Raw genomic sequence first — 14307 nt, 5'->3', positions numbered from 1 at the left:
CCAAGGCTCAGAGAAGCAGACATGTTAGAATGATCTATTTTATAAAACCATAAATCCCACCAGTTATTTTCTTCATGAGAATCCTGAAGATGTACCATTTACCAAGGCAATAAGGAATGCACCAGTGACAGGGACCAATAATATGGAAAAACTCAATTGTGGCTGGCCCTCTGTAGGCTGCATTTTATGGTAGGGGAATGCCATTATCGAACGCGACTGCCTACTAGCAGTGGGGCTTATAGAATCACAGGATAGCTGGGCTAAGTGGCAGCACTTAACCCAGAATTATTGGAGGGCCAGAACTAGGGTGATGCAAGAGATGTGCCCTAGGATGCAAAATTAAAGAAGGCACCCGTTCTCGGAGTTGTGCAAGTGCTGATCCTGAGAATGAGTGCCTCCTTGAGAGGGGAGCATGTAGGGCAGCTTCAAGATTGGGATGCAGTCATGGGACACAACATCCTGACCTGTAAGAATCTATGATGAGAGTTAATAGAATATGTGTTTCTTAGGGTAAAGGTCAGCCAATATGGGTATTGCCTGATATAGAATCAAAAGAGACCAAGAACGAGCAATCCAAAGATGGAGGCCAGCCACCCAATAGGACGTCATGATCTCTTGCCCAGTTACTTTCTTTTTCTTGGCAATTTTCTCACCAGTTTTCAGACTGAAAGTGAGGATAGATTCCTATGAGGAAGAACTAACAAGTTTATACAATAGTAATTCTCCAGTCTCTCTTCAAAGGAATCTTCAGTAATTTAATTAAGTAATTGTGCACTAGAAACTAGAAACTTGTTAAATCTGAGCTGTCTCTGATACCCAGGAACCGAAAGTGTCACCATGACCACAGTTAAAATAGCAGCTGCAGGGGCCAGGCAATTAAAAGATTCCTAGCACCTGTTTATTTCACAGTGATCCATTGGGTTTATGGACCCACCTAGTGGCCATTTCTCTGGTTCTCAAGTAGAGCAGTTTGTAGGACTCTTAACACTAGTTTTCTGACCTTTGGAATGAGAGCTATCAAAGTAAGAAAACCCATGTTAAAAAAAAAAAAACACCAAAAACCTACAAATAATAGCACTGAAGGCTTTTCCCTTAAGATCAGGAATCAACGCAGGGATATCTACTCTCATCATTCCTATTCAGCAGTATACCAAAGGTCCCAACTAGTGCAATAAGGCAAGGAAAATAGCTAAAAGGCATACAGTTTGGAAAGATAAAAGCAAAACTGTGTTTATTTGCAGACAACGTAATTGTTTATTTGGTAAATTTCAAAGAATTTATAGAAAACCTGCTAGTACTAACAAGACAATTTAATAAGGTCATGACGTACATGGCCAATACATAAAAATCAGTTGTATTTCTATATACTGGCAATGAAAACTTGGGAATTGAAGTTTTAAAAGGGCAATACACTGGGTGACAAACGCCATTTTCAAAAGACCACACACTTTAAGATTCCCTTTGTAAAACATCGTCAAAGTGACAAAATGATACAGATGGAGAACAGATGAGTAGTTACCAGTGTTAAGGATGATGGGCCAGGGGAGAGGTGTGAGCATGAAGAGAAAGAAGTAGTTCAAGGGGGATCTTTGCAGTGATAGAATACTTTTGTGTTTTGATTGTTGTGGCTGTTACACAGTCTATACTGTGATAAAATAGCATAGAGCTATACACATACATTGAGCCAATATCGGTTTCTTGATATTATTATAGTTCTTTAAAATATAATCATTGGGAGAAACTGGGTGAAAGGTACATGGGACCTCTCTATACTATCTTTGCCACTTTCTGTGAATCTACAATTATTTCAAAATAAAAAGGTTTTTAAATGACACAAGCCTTATGTGGTATGTGGCAGCTGAAAACTCCAAAGCACTCATGAAAGGGAATAAAAACCTGATTAATTGGAGTGATATACCATATTCATGGATTGGAAGTTTCAACATTATTAAGATATTAATTCTCCTGAAATTGATCAAGAGATTCTAGAGTCAAAGCTTTCCAATCCAAACCTTTGAAGATGTTGTATAAAAATTCATGAACTATTTCTAAAATGTAGTACATGAATAAGCCAAGGACCGAGAAGAGCCAAAACAATTTTGCAAAAGAATAAAAAGTTGAAAGACTCATACTTTTTATTTTAAGACCTACTATAAAGCTACAATGATTAACAAACACATTGTGGTGTTTACATAGGAATGAATTTACAATCGATGGAAAAAATAAAGTCCAGAAATATACTAACACATAGGTGGCTAACTGATTGTAGACAAAGGTACCAAGATAATTCAGTGGAGAAAGGGTAATATTTCCAACAAATGGTGCCAAAACAATTGAACATCCATATGCAAAAAAGAAAAAAAAAAAAGAACTTTGATTCTTACCTTTCACCTTATGCAAAAATTAACTCAAAATGAATCATAGACATAAATGTAAAACTAGCTAATTTGGGAACTACTAAGTTAAGAAAGATACTATATTTCCATTCATCTAGGAATTCTAGGGTCTAATCTTTTTTATAAAATTAGATCTCTAACACATACATGCCTGTAACTCAATAGCTTAACTTGCAGACTGTCAATGCTAACTCATGTTTTACTATGTCATCTCAGTTTTATAAAGAGATAATATATTTGGCTTTTTGAAAAACTCATGAACTGAGGTTGAAGGTATTATCTATTGGGTTGTCAAAAAAGTCATGACATATTTTTTCTATGTTTCTCGTTGCAAAAATACATCATGACTTTTCTGACAACCCAATATTATGTAATTCACTGTTCCTTCTAAAGTAGCCCCTGCAATAAATTTCCTTTCCATTTTGAGAACAGACAAAAAAGCTTCTTTTGAACTAACGTTTCTTTTTACCAGTGTAAATATTTTATTCATTATATTTCCTATGTTAGTTTGACTGAAAATAAACTCATTAAATTATTATATAAATTAAATTTTAGTAAATTTACTCCTATCTCTAACATGATTTTGATTTTTCATTTTTATTTTAGCAAGTTTAAATTATGCATATCTACTAAAAATAATATATTCTAAAATTGTTTTGAAATTATTAAGTTTCTACTGGGTGCTGAGCTAAACATAATAAAAAGAAAACTATTTAAGAAAACTCATTAGCAAGAAAACTTTTCAGTTATATAAATTCCATCATTTATTATGTGTATTAAATATTCATGAGTGATAGTTAATCTTATCTTTAAACCTAAAAATATCAGCATCAGAAAGTTGATGATTTCCAAAAAAAATGATGAGAAGAGAGGATTAGGAGATACTCACAGGATTATTTGTGGATCAGAGGAATTTTTGGAAAACCATGTTCTTTTTCTGACCTTTTGCTTCCTTCATTACAAAATGGCAGCTCAGTCCACAGTCTCCATTCATATATAGTTTTTCATCTGAAAGTATCTTATTCACGAACTTCTCCCGAGGCTCTTTCATTAAGCCTGAAGAAAGAAAGAAAGAATCACATATTATAGTTTGTTTTCTTATGGTCAGAGAACAATGTTTAGCAGCATAAAATTTTAATTAATCTTTTGTTGGGTTGTATTAGCACCAAATTTTCACCTCATGTAACTTCATACATTCTCTATTCATCATATAATTATTCAGCATATACTGTGGGCAAACCTCTGTGGGAAATACAAAGATGAACTCATCATAAAGGAAGGAAAAACATTCTACTTAAAACAAGGCGATGAATGGAACTGCTCTACTTTCTAGGGATGGGAGCCATCCTCCCATTTTCATTTCAAGAAAAACAGTAAGTGCTGCCAGTGCTGCCAGTACAAAAGCAATGTTGCGGTGGAAATAGACTGAGGGGCTTAGAGAGAAGCAGAGAAGCTGTCAGCTTCTCATCTTGCATGGTAAAAATTCAAATTAATAAAGAAGCAGGCAGGAAACTGGAGGATCCTTCTCAGAAGAAATTAGTCAGCAACAGAGAAGACACCAATAAACATTGATATTTAGGGACTCCTCTGAATCTGTAAGGGTATAAACTAAGCTGCTGAAACAAAAGCAGAAATTTATACCTTTTAAAAAAAATAGATATAAATTTATTTTTTAGAAATTTATACATTTATATAAATGTATAATTTATATCTTATACAACATTTTAGAGGCAGAAGCATAATCAAGTTGGCCAGCATCTCTGTCCAACGAGGTCATCCAGGAATCCGGTTCCTTCCTTTTTGTTGCTCTAACATCCCCTAGGGTGTTGTCCTCATCAGCATGGTGAAAGCTGGCTCATCAGCACCCTGTCAGCGTTTCAGCCCTCATAGGACAGAAGAGGAAACGCAAAGTAAGTGGCTTCCTTTTTAACAATGTGACTAGGAAGTTGTGCCCTTTGGGAGGTTTCTCCATGGGGGGCTCTCTTTGAGGAACCAGGTGTCCTGTTGATATTAAAGGGGTGCAAATAGTTCTATTATTTAAAGCAGGCAGGGGGGAAATGGATACTGGGAAACAATTAGCGTCACATGACACAACTCCAAATAAGAAAAAAAAAATAGCTTACTGCCCAATCTCCCCATGTACATAGAATGTAAATCAGTTTATGTGGGTCTCATCCTTAAAAATGAATACAGAACGCTTACACGGTAGAAAGTTCGTGAATTTAATCATCCAACCTTCGTATATAACCTAGAATTATCATCAACAGAAGTTTTTAGAGAGCAAAATAGAACTTACAGAGAAACTCTGAGATATATGGGTAGGCGTTATAGCCATAAAAAGCAGAACACTTTTTTAAATGAAGAGAACATTTTTAAAAAACAATGAAATAGTTAAACTACAAAATCAAGAAAAAATCCCCAAAGAATGTGGTGGAAGGGTGAGATAGAGATAGTGATATAGGAAAGCAAGAAAAAATATAAGAAAATTATAGGGTTAACAAAGAGGTCTCACATCTGACCAATAAGATACCCACAAAGAGAAAAGGGGGAAAAAATAGAGAAGAGAAAGTTACTGAAGAAACCATACCAAGAAAATTTCTCAAAAAAAAAGCCACAATATTGCCACGGGGATATGAAAGACAGTTTGGGGAATATAATTAATAATGTTGTAAAGATTTTGTAGAATGTCAGATGGGCACTTGTCTTTTTAGGGACACCACTTCATAAGTGGGATAGATGCTTGACCACTGCACTGAACACCTGAGGCTGAAGCTGAATAATATTGAATGTCAACTATAATTTAATATATAATATATATATATATATATATATATATATATATATATATATATATGGTCATGGGATGTGGAGTACAGCATAGGAAATACAGTCAATGGAATTGTAACAACTATATACGATGGTGTAAATTTCTATTACATTGTTTTCTACACCTGAAACTAATGATAATAATAAAAAAGAACATGGGTTTCCTTGTAGAAGAATAGAGATAAAGAAAAAATCCTGTATGATCAGTAATAAAAATGGTTCCTTGCTTCTTAATTGCAATATTGGAATCTATCACAAAAAGAAGATATTCTTTAAAAATTCAAGAAGATAATTATTTTTTACCCAGTTTTCTGCTCCCAGCCAAATTATCAATCAAGTATTTGGATAGAGACAAGTTTTCAGATATGGAGGAACTCAATATTTTACTTCCTATGCATCATTGTCTAGGTGGCTCATTGAGAATATGCACCAGTAAAATGAGGAAATAATCAAGAGAACAGATAGAGCAGGAAAGTGAGTATACAGATGTAAGAATATCCACTGCATGTTGAAGTGCATAGCAGACACTGCCAACTTGTTGTCAAGATCACTAGGCTCCTACCACTTTGGCACACTCTGAACAAACTCCAACCTCCAGTATTTGCTTGTTTTGCTCATATCCCTACCCTGGAGGTTACTGAAAACAGTCTCAGAGCTGCAGTTGACTACCAGAGTCCTGCTCCTCAGGAGCATGCTTACCTAGCCTGCTGTGTGGGTCATGTGTCCTGGGAATAAGCCTCCTTCAGTAAGGGGAGGGAGTTGGTGAATAAATAAATACCCAAGGTCTTCATCCTCAGGAGTACAAATCATAGTGTGTTCAACATACTTCAGAGGGCAGTCAGCAACAACAATCCCCTCAGTGGTGCTCCCTCTTTAGGCTGTCCTTCCTCCTCCTTTACACTATCCACCCACTCACAGAGCCTCCTGGAATCACCTTTCCCCAAAATTAGTTACCCACAAATCCCTGTCTCAGGGAAAACCCAAAATTAACATCAACTGAAAGGAATTTCTAGTGGCGGGATCAGGTAATGTCTTTTAAGACCATGGGTAAATACCTTCCATGTTAAGCAGGTTTCTCTAACAGTTCAAGCCCCTCTGTAATGTCTCAAGTTCAGTGAAAGCCTGTTATACATACGACTTTCCTGCCTGCTAAAATGTGTTCACAGCCTTCAGGGCCTCCTAAAAGGTTTATGTGGTGAGTGTGGTTGAGAGGCTTCTCTCCAGATCATGAGGAGGGTGCATCCTGACAATGGCAGGACTACAGGATCAGGTCCAAGACCAACCTCATGTGTGGGATAGTTGCTCAAGCCTTTTTATTTTTCTGTTATGGAAAATGAGGACAAAATGGAACCCGAAACAACCATGAAGACAAATAGTTTTGAGATGTGCATATTTATTATAATGAATTTGGGGCCAAAGGGATGGTAGAGTTGTTCAACTGAAGTGATCCATGTTAAATTGAAGGCAGCAAGTCACCTTTACCTCCTTCTTTTGGGAAAACTTATAGGGACAAATCCAGAGTCGATTTTTCTCGCCTTATCTTTCTCTCTCGTTCCTGGCGTTCAATCTCCAAGGACAATTTATACACCTCCAGAGCCATTTTCACATCTGCCACATTTGGGAGACACTTCATGATGCTTATGCCTGCTAGAGCGTGCTCACAGCCTGCAGGGACCTCCTGAAAGGGATACAGGTGGTAAGAGGCTTCCCTCCAGATCATGAGGAGAGTACATCATGACAATGGCAGAACAACAGGATCAGGTCCAAGGCCAAACTCAGGACTAATGGGTGAGCAGGGAAACCAGAAAACACCTCGGATCCCACCATAGTCTTCCCCAGAAGGATATAGATCTGTTCTGAGACAGCTTCCCAGAAAGTCTTTTTGGGGACAGAGGCTATTTCTGCTAACCATCCAGAAATGGTACACAGTATATTATATGAGCTAGAAAGGAAAGTTAAGGGTCAGTACTTCCAGGTCTATGAGAACCACATCTCCCTAAAGGAGCTCGGTTTTGCCTGTTCTCAAGTGAGAACACGAAAACTTGCCACCCTAACTGACAAGAGGGCTTCAAGGCAAAAAAAGAGAGAGTTCCTTTGAATGACTCAGAAATGAATCCTGACAAGTCAGAACTCACCCTTGCTGCCTGGAACAGAGCTTTGGGGCAGCACCCTTTATAGGGTTGGATAGCACAGGATCTTCCTTCATTTGTGCCACTTACCCGCTCACACTTGGGCACCTCTGGGTACCAGGTCCTGTCCTCTGAGCAGGTGATATTTGGGGAACCAACCACACCATAGCCAGAGTCACACTGGATGGTGACATTTTCAGATTCAATATACTGTTGCTTGTCCACAGACAGCTTTCCATGTTCTATCTCTGGTTTCAGACACAGAGCTACAATGAAAGCACAATGTTAAGCAATCAGCAAATATGAGAAAAAAGACACAATAACTAGTTTGAATTACAAAAATGAACTACATGTAGGTGTTTTCTCTTTCTTTCACTTTGATAGCAATAATATTAGTTAACACTGTTATTGAGCACTGGCTCATATCAGATTCAGGGCTAAGCATTTCATGTGATTATCCCATTTAAGTCTCAGTTGGCTCTATGAAGTGTGCATTGTTATTATTCCATTTTATCTAGGACAACATGAGATACAGAGAGGTTAAGAAACTTGTGCAAGGATATAGCATCTTTAATTAATATGACAGGATATAAAAAAGGCTCATGACCCCAGATTCTCAGCTGTCAAAGCAACTATCCCTTGTATCTTGATCTCTGTACAAGATACTAGGTATGAAAATCTCCCTTTTGCCTCTTGTCTTCCTGTGTGCAATGAAGACGATGGTGATAAATAATTCCTGGAGCTGTTGATAGCAAAGTGATATTAAACCTGTGTGCATGTGAAAATCAGGCCGAGTCTTGACTCCTCTTGTCCTCATCACATGTTTGCAAACTAGGAGTCCCCCACCACATGCCTCCATCACTTCCTGATGTTTGGAGTTGACTCAAGAGAGCATACATTCATGCTACAGGCCACAGCTACCCTCAGAAAAAAATGTACCACATGTAGACTATTTACAGAAATACACGAGAAAGTGGGACCAGGGGCTGCCTTGAGGAAGCTGAATTTTGTAACTGGGAGAAAGAAGTAGGGGAGATTGATGTTTCTGTATGCCCTTTGTACTTTTTGCTTTGGGTACCATCTGAACATAGTAATTATGTAAAATAAATCAAATAAAATATTTCATGCTGCCTCTGGTTGGAAAGAAACTTTACTCTCAACCCTTTCATGACAGTCCCACCCACTTAGCCACAGGCTGAAAGGGGAGCTGGAGTTACCTTTACATTGAGGGACTTCAGGTGACCAGCGTGAAGAACTGCAGGAGAGCGTGTGATATCCATGCAGCACGTATCCTTTGTCACATTCATACTTAACCCTATTATGTCTGGAATAGTATGTACCAACTTTTTTATAGTGTCCATTGGCAACGACAGGAGGATCATCACAACCTGGTGGTAAGACATAAAGTGAGACAGCTTGAGCTTGTAGAATGTAAAACGTAACACATTTCAGAATCTGCATGGTTTGTAGGCAGCTTTGACCTGTCCTGCCATCTTCTCTGCCGACAGGGTCGCTTAGCCAAACCCAAGCACCTGTGCTTCCCTCCTGTAAGCCTCAGGCTAAGGAACCATGAAATGGCTCAAGTGGAATTACAAGCACTTAGGGTTTGCTTCATTTTATTGACAAGTTCACCACACTTTACACTTTTTAGCACGAAGGCTGGATTCAGGCCAAAGTCACATTGTAATAATGGTGCACTCCATAGATTTCAGGCTAATTGAAGAGATGTACATCTATGACAAACTGTAAAGATGCTAAGGATATCCCAAATCTCTGAGTCAGTGCTTCTAATCAAAACTGTCCATCCATCCCCACAAAGAATGTACTCACTGCATTTTACAATATTTTAGTAAAAAGTTCATACAATGAATAAAAATGATGACTTGCATGTTGAAATAATAGACATTATGTGGTGCAAAGCACCTCTCTGAAAAGAAACACTGCCAGGGTCCACAAAGAGTGCATGGGAAATTTAAATAAAACAGGTCATCAGGAATGTCAGATAAAATAGATGGACTATAGTAGTTATAAATACTATCCTATGATGCCTCCTAGAGGCATGGAAAACACGATGCTCCACAGTAAGTGAGGTTGAAATCCTGGAATTACCATGGCAAGTGGTATAAGAAAGGATTAAATGACTTATGGAAGTGAGTATGCTGGAGTGGATATACTACGAGTATATATGCTAGAAAATCCTACCAGATGATTCTGTCACATAGGAAGGCCTGAAGAACATATTTACCAAGGTCATAAGGAACTCCCCAACAAGAGAAGCACCAGTATCAAAGGCCAGAGCTGAAGATAGGAAGGCCATTAAAGAACAATTTTCACTCTTAGCAATACCAGAAAGGTGCTCATACGCTTTAGAAGCTAAGTAAATGCAATCATCATAATGAGTGGCAAGACAGAGAGAAAACCAAAGGTGCCTAAGAGTTATGAAGATAGTTAATAGAACATAGGAGTGAAAATAGATGAGCAGCCAACAAAGATACTTCAATTTGTGCCATCAAAAGAAATTAAGGATAGATGATCATGATCAGGAGACTGGTGGCATTTGGCCCAGTAAAAAGTTAGAAACCCTTGCTCACTTTTTGGACCTGTGCCAGTTGTCAGGTCTGGAGATCACTGGCTGAAGAAAAAGACAGCTTCCAGGAGTAAAGATGCTGCAACAGCTTGGAAAGTGTGCACATTCCAGCACCTTGGAATGAGTCCCTCGGTTTTCCAAGGGGACTTATTTCTATTTACATAGGTAACTGTGCACTGGTGAAAGGTACACAATAATCCCAGGATTACTGAACATAGAGCTTGGGTTGACATTGCTACCTGGAACCAACATGGCCTCCCTACTAGAACCCCTGAGGGTCATTTCCCTGATCCTTGAAAGTATGATCAGAATAGACAAACTGGTCATTGACATAACCCCCATATTGGGTCTTTGGTTTATGGGATAAAAGCTATCATATCCAAGAAGGCTAAACAGAAGCCATTGATATGACCCACACCTCTCTCCCTTAAGGCAAAGGTAAATTAAAAAAAAAAAAAGTACCAAGGGGTGGAAGGGGAGGGGAAAATTAGTGCCACTCTTAAAAATCTAGATGCCGGGGCCAGCCAAGTGGCACAATGGTTAAGAACTGGCTTGGGACACCAGAGGGCCCCCGTTTGGATCCCACATATGAGGGCCAGTGACACTGCCCTCTACAGCTAAGATGCTGAACAACAGCTCAACCTGGAGCTGGGCTGCCATGACTCACATGCGACGGCTCAGGCTGCAGCCCCTGCTGCAGTGGGTTGCCATGGGCTACCGTATGTAGCCAGCAGCCAGTGTGTGTGGCCAGCAGCCAGCATGAGCGGTCAGCAGCCGCAGTGAGTGGCCGCCCAGAAGCCTGCGACTGATCTGCCTCACCCGGGAAGAGCGCAATGACGGTGCCAACTTGGGCCAGTGAAGCAACGTCCACAACTAGACTGAAGAACTAAAGGACAGCAACTTGTCTGTTCCCCTTCCCCCAATTCCCCAGCACTGTTCTCATCCCCCAATTCCCCAGCACTGTTCCCATCACCCCAATTCTCCAATAAAAATCTTTAAAAAAAAAAATCTAGATGCCGGAGTGGTCATCTCTATTGTTTCCCCATTTATTTCACCAGTCGGTCTACTACAAAAATTATGATTCTGGAGAATTACAGTAGGCTATAGAAAATTCAACAACATTTTAGTCCCTATTGCAATCATTGTACCAAATGTGGTATTTTTGCTAGAGCTCATCAATATGTCTTCAGGGTAAAGGAGGCCACTGATTTAGCAAAGAATTCTTTTTCATCCCTATCAGAATAGAAGTTCAGAAACAATGTGCATACATATGAAAGGGTCAGGATCGTGCACTAGCAGTTTTAGCCCTGGGCTGTGATAACTCACTTGGCCCTCTCAGAGTAGAGCCTGAAGTTTTCATGAGCACCTGGACATCCACAGAATATCACATTGATCCTGTATATCAAGGGCATCATGTTAACTTTACCTAATAAGCAGGAAGTAGGTATCATAATGATGCTTTTGAATATAGAAGGTAAAGAAGGAAGAAAAGGAGTAAGTTCAGAAAAGCAGGTTCAGGTAGATTTGAGTGAGTCTTATTCTGTAGGTAAAGCATATGGACCAGAAAGAAGGGAAGAAAAGAGAATAAATACCAAGAAATAGAGGGCAATAATTCAAAAGTTTAGAACTGACTCTGGGTGGTGAACACACAATGTGATATGTAGATGATGTATTACAGAATTGTACACCTGAAACCCACGTAACTTTACTAGCCGTTGTCACCCCAATAAACTTAAAAAAAGTTTATTGATCTATCTATTACTATGAGGTCTATTTTTATTGAATTCAAGAAAATGGGACCAAAAAATGGGAGAAAAAGAGACATTTGAACTGAGGACAGTACTTTTGAGGAAATGTACTCACTCCAAGAATCACGCAGGGTACACACACTCTTTTATCTAATCTGAAACTTTCCCTTAATACTCTCCATCACTTTGATATGAAGACACTTCTAAAACAACATAATTCCATGAGCTCTCACTCTGATCACATGTTGGTGTTTGGAGGCTCCACATGCTATCTGCTTGGCATGTAGCCTCAAAGTTATATTTCTCAGAATGTGAATATGAAATTGGGTCTCCACAGAGATAGGCACAGCTATTTGCAAACCACCTTTTCTCTCTTCAGTGATTTTTTTTAAGTACAATTATTGGGGTGACATTGTTTAGTACAATTACATAGGTTCCAAGTGCACAATTCTGTAATACATCATCTATTATATATGTCACATTGTGTGTTCACCACCGAGTCAGTTCACCTTTTATCACCGTATACGAGTACTTGACCACCTTACCCTCTTCTACAACCCTCCCTTCCCCTTTACCCTCTGGTAACAATGGAACTGTGGTCTATGTCTGTGAGCTTTTCTTTGTTTGTTTTGTTTGTTTGTTATTTGCCATTCTTCAGCTATGATATTGGGAACACACTTCTAAAAACTAGTAAGTGAGGCTAACGGTTGGTAAAATAACCATGAAGAGGCTCCTATGATTAATAATCTCATTTCCACCTTTGGAAGAGCTCACCACAGAAGAGACGGGGCAAACTCATTATCTGTAATAACATAAAATTTTACTTTCTGGATTGCAAACACTTTCTACTCAATTATGAATGCAATAGAAAAAAAACCCTATAGAAGAATTAATTCTTTATGAATCCATTTAAATATTAAACATTAATATAAAAAATAGAAGGTTTCTCTGGCTAAATCAGGTCCTCAAGGATTTGTAATATTTTGCTTTCCAAATAGTTATAGTCTATACCAGAAGGACTAAAATAATCTAAGTATTTTTCTTTTTTTAAAAAGTAGTTTCAGACCTACAAAACAATGTAATAATTATAAATTTACACCCCAACAAAGTGATACCCCCCACAATCAACCAAAATGCCCATCAATAATGATTGGATAAAGAAACTGTAGTACATTTATACCATTAAGTATTAGTCGGCCATAAAAAACAATGAAATCTTACCATATGCAACAACAGGGGTAGAACTAGAGAATATTATGCTAAGTGAAATAAGTACATTTATTTCATATATATATATATATATATATATATATATATATACAGTGTTTTATTTTTAATATTTTTTAATTTTTTAATTACAGTTGACATACAATACTATATTAGATTCAGGTTACAACATGGTGATTAGACATTTATATAATTTACGAGGTGATCACCCTGATAAGTCTAGTGCTCATCTGACACTATACATAGTTATTATATTAGTGACTATATTGCCTATGCAATACTTTATAACCCTATGACTATTTTGTAACTACCAGTTTGTTTCTTTGTTTGTTTGTTTGTTTGTTAGGATTAAGAAACTGTGGTACATTTATACAGTGGAGTATTACTCAGTCATAAAGATAAAATAAGTATATTTATTAACAAAATACTTCATTGCACTTCCAAAATTATACTGAATATTGCTATTTGGTTATATTTAACTAATTCTTAATCAGGAACTTCCCCCCATGCCCTGATTTAAACATTCCCGTCTTCACTATCACATCTGTACTCACCACACAGGACAGGTGGACATTGCAATAGAGACAGAACTCCAAGGAGGTAGAGTGCTGGGACAATTCTCTGCATGGTGCAGAGTCTGAGATACAGCACTTGGGGTCAATGTTCTCAGAAACCCTGAATCAGGCTGAAGTGGAAGCTCTAAGTCAATAATAAATTGATGCCTGAACCAAGAAACTAAGTCTTGGCAATGCCACAGCTTTGAGTCACTAAAGGGGAGGGGCAGAACTGAGTAGATCAAGTACTGGATAGGACCCAACAGCAGCAATCCGATAAAGCTCCACGTCTTGGGGAGAATGATATGAGCTTGACATGAGAGCTCTCTGGGATTAGGTGAGTACTTACAATCATAACCCCAAGACTTTCTTACTGTTATGGGAAACATTTGCTGGCTTGTTGTCTACATAGAGACATCACTATGTAATCAAGAAAAACTAGGAAAATCATACAATGTGTGTGGCAGTCTCTTCAGAGTTCACAGTGAGATGCTGCGGTATTTTCTATGCCATTTCCCAGTGGTGTCAGGTCTTCATTCACTAGTGTGAATTTCCAGAGGGAGGAAGGATAAAAAGAAGATCTATAGTTAAATTTTCTTCTTAAACAAATCAGAACCTAATTTGAATAGAGAAAGCATGCACATCTATAATTGTGAAAAGATAGAAATACAGTCAAAACAATAATTATTCTCTCAATATTTAAGTTTTCTTGAGTATGTGTGACATAAAATTAATCAGCGTTGGGGTTATACTAGTTGGAGAGTAAAGAAAAATTTCTCACAGTGGTGTTTCAAGCACAGATAAAGCATGCCTGCAAAATTAAATGATAGAGGATTAAGC

General features: G+C 38.1%; 2 protein-coding genes across 15 annotated transcripts in view; both read right to left on the bottom strand.

The window, feature by feature from the left end:
• Positions 1 to 3430, bottom strand: part of LOC109374512 (C4b-binding protein alpha chain-like) — a 19706-nt gene extending 16276 nt beyond the window's left edge. Inside the window, exon 1 of one of the 4 annotated variants that reach the window (XM_019629165.1) lies at positions 3286 to 3430. The gene's annotated coding sequence lies outside the window, so the exon portion shown is untranslated. The remainder of the gene's footprint in view (positions 1 to 3285) is intronic. The other 3 variants (XM_019629168.1, XM_019629163.1, XM_019629167.1) reach the window with 3 other exon arrangements.
• A 3165-nt stretch (positions 3431 to 6595) lies between these two features.
• The window catches only part of C4BPA (complement component 4 binding protein alpha), a 91476-nt gene continuing 83764 nt past the window's right edge, over positions 6596 to 14307 (bottom strand). For 9 of the 11 annotated variants that reach the window (XM_019629158.1, XM_019629150.1, XM_019629151.1 and 6 more), the window contains one exon: positions 6596 to 6810. In XM_019629158.1, coding sequence (XP_019484703.1) covers positions 6724 to 6810 — 87 coding nt within the window. In that variant the 3' untranslated portion in view covers positions 6596 to 6723. Of the gene's footprint in view, positions 6901 to 14307 lie in introns of all 11 variants that reach the window. The other 2 variants (XM_019629159.1, XM_019629157.1) reach the window with 1 other exon arrangement.

The sequence above is a fragment of the Hipposideros armiger genome, unplaced genomic scaffold, assembly GCF_001890085.2.
Source record: "Hipposideros armiger isolate ML-2016 unplaced genomic scaffold, ASM189008v1 scaffold_826, whole genome shotgun sequence".
Taxonomy (NCBI): domain Eukaryota; kingdom Metazoa; phylum Chordata; class Mammalia; order Chiroptera; family Hipposideridae; genus Hipposideros; species Hipposideros armiger.
The sequence above is the reverse complement of the archived record's forward strand: the minus strand, read 5'-3'. Positions and strand labels throughout refer to the sequence as shown.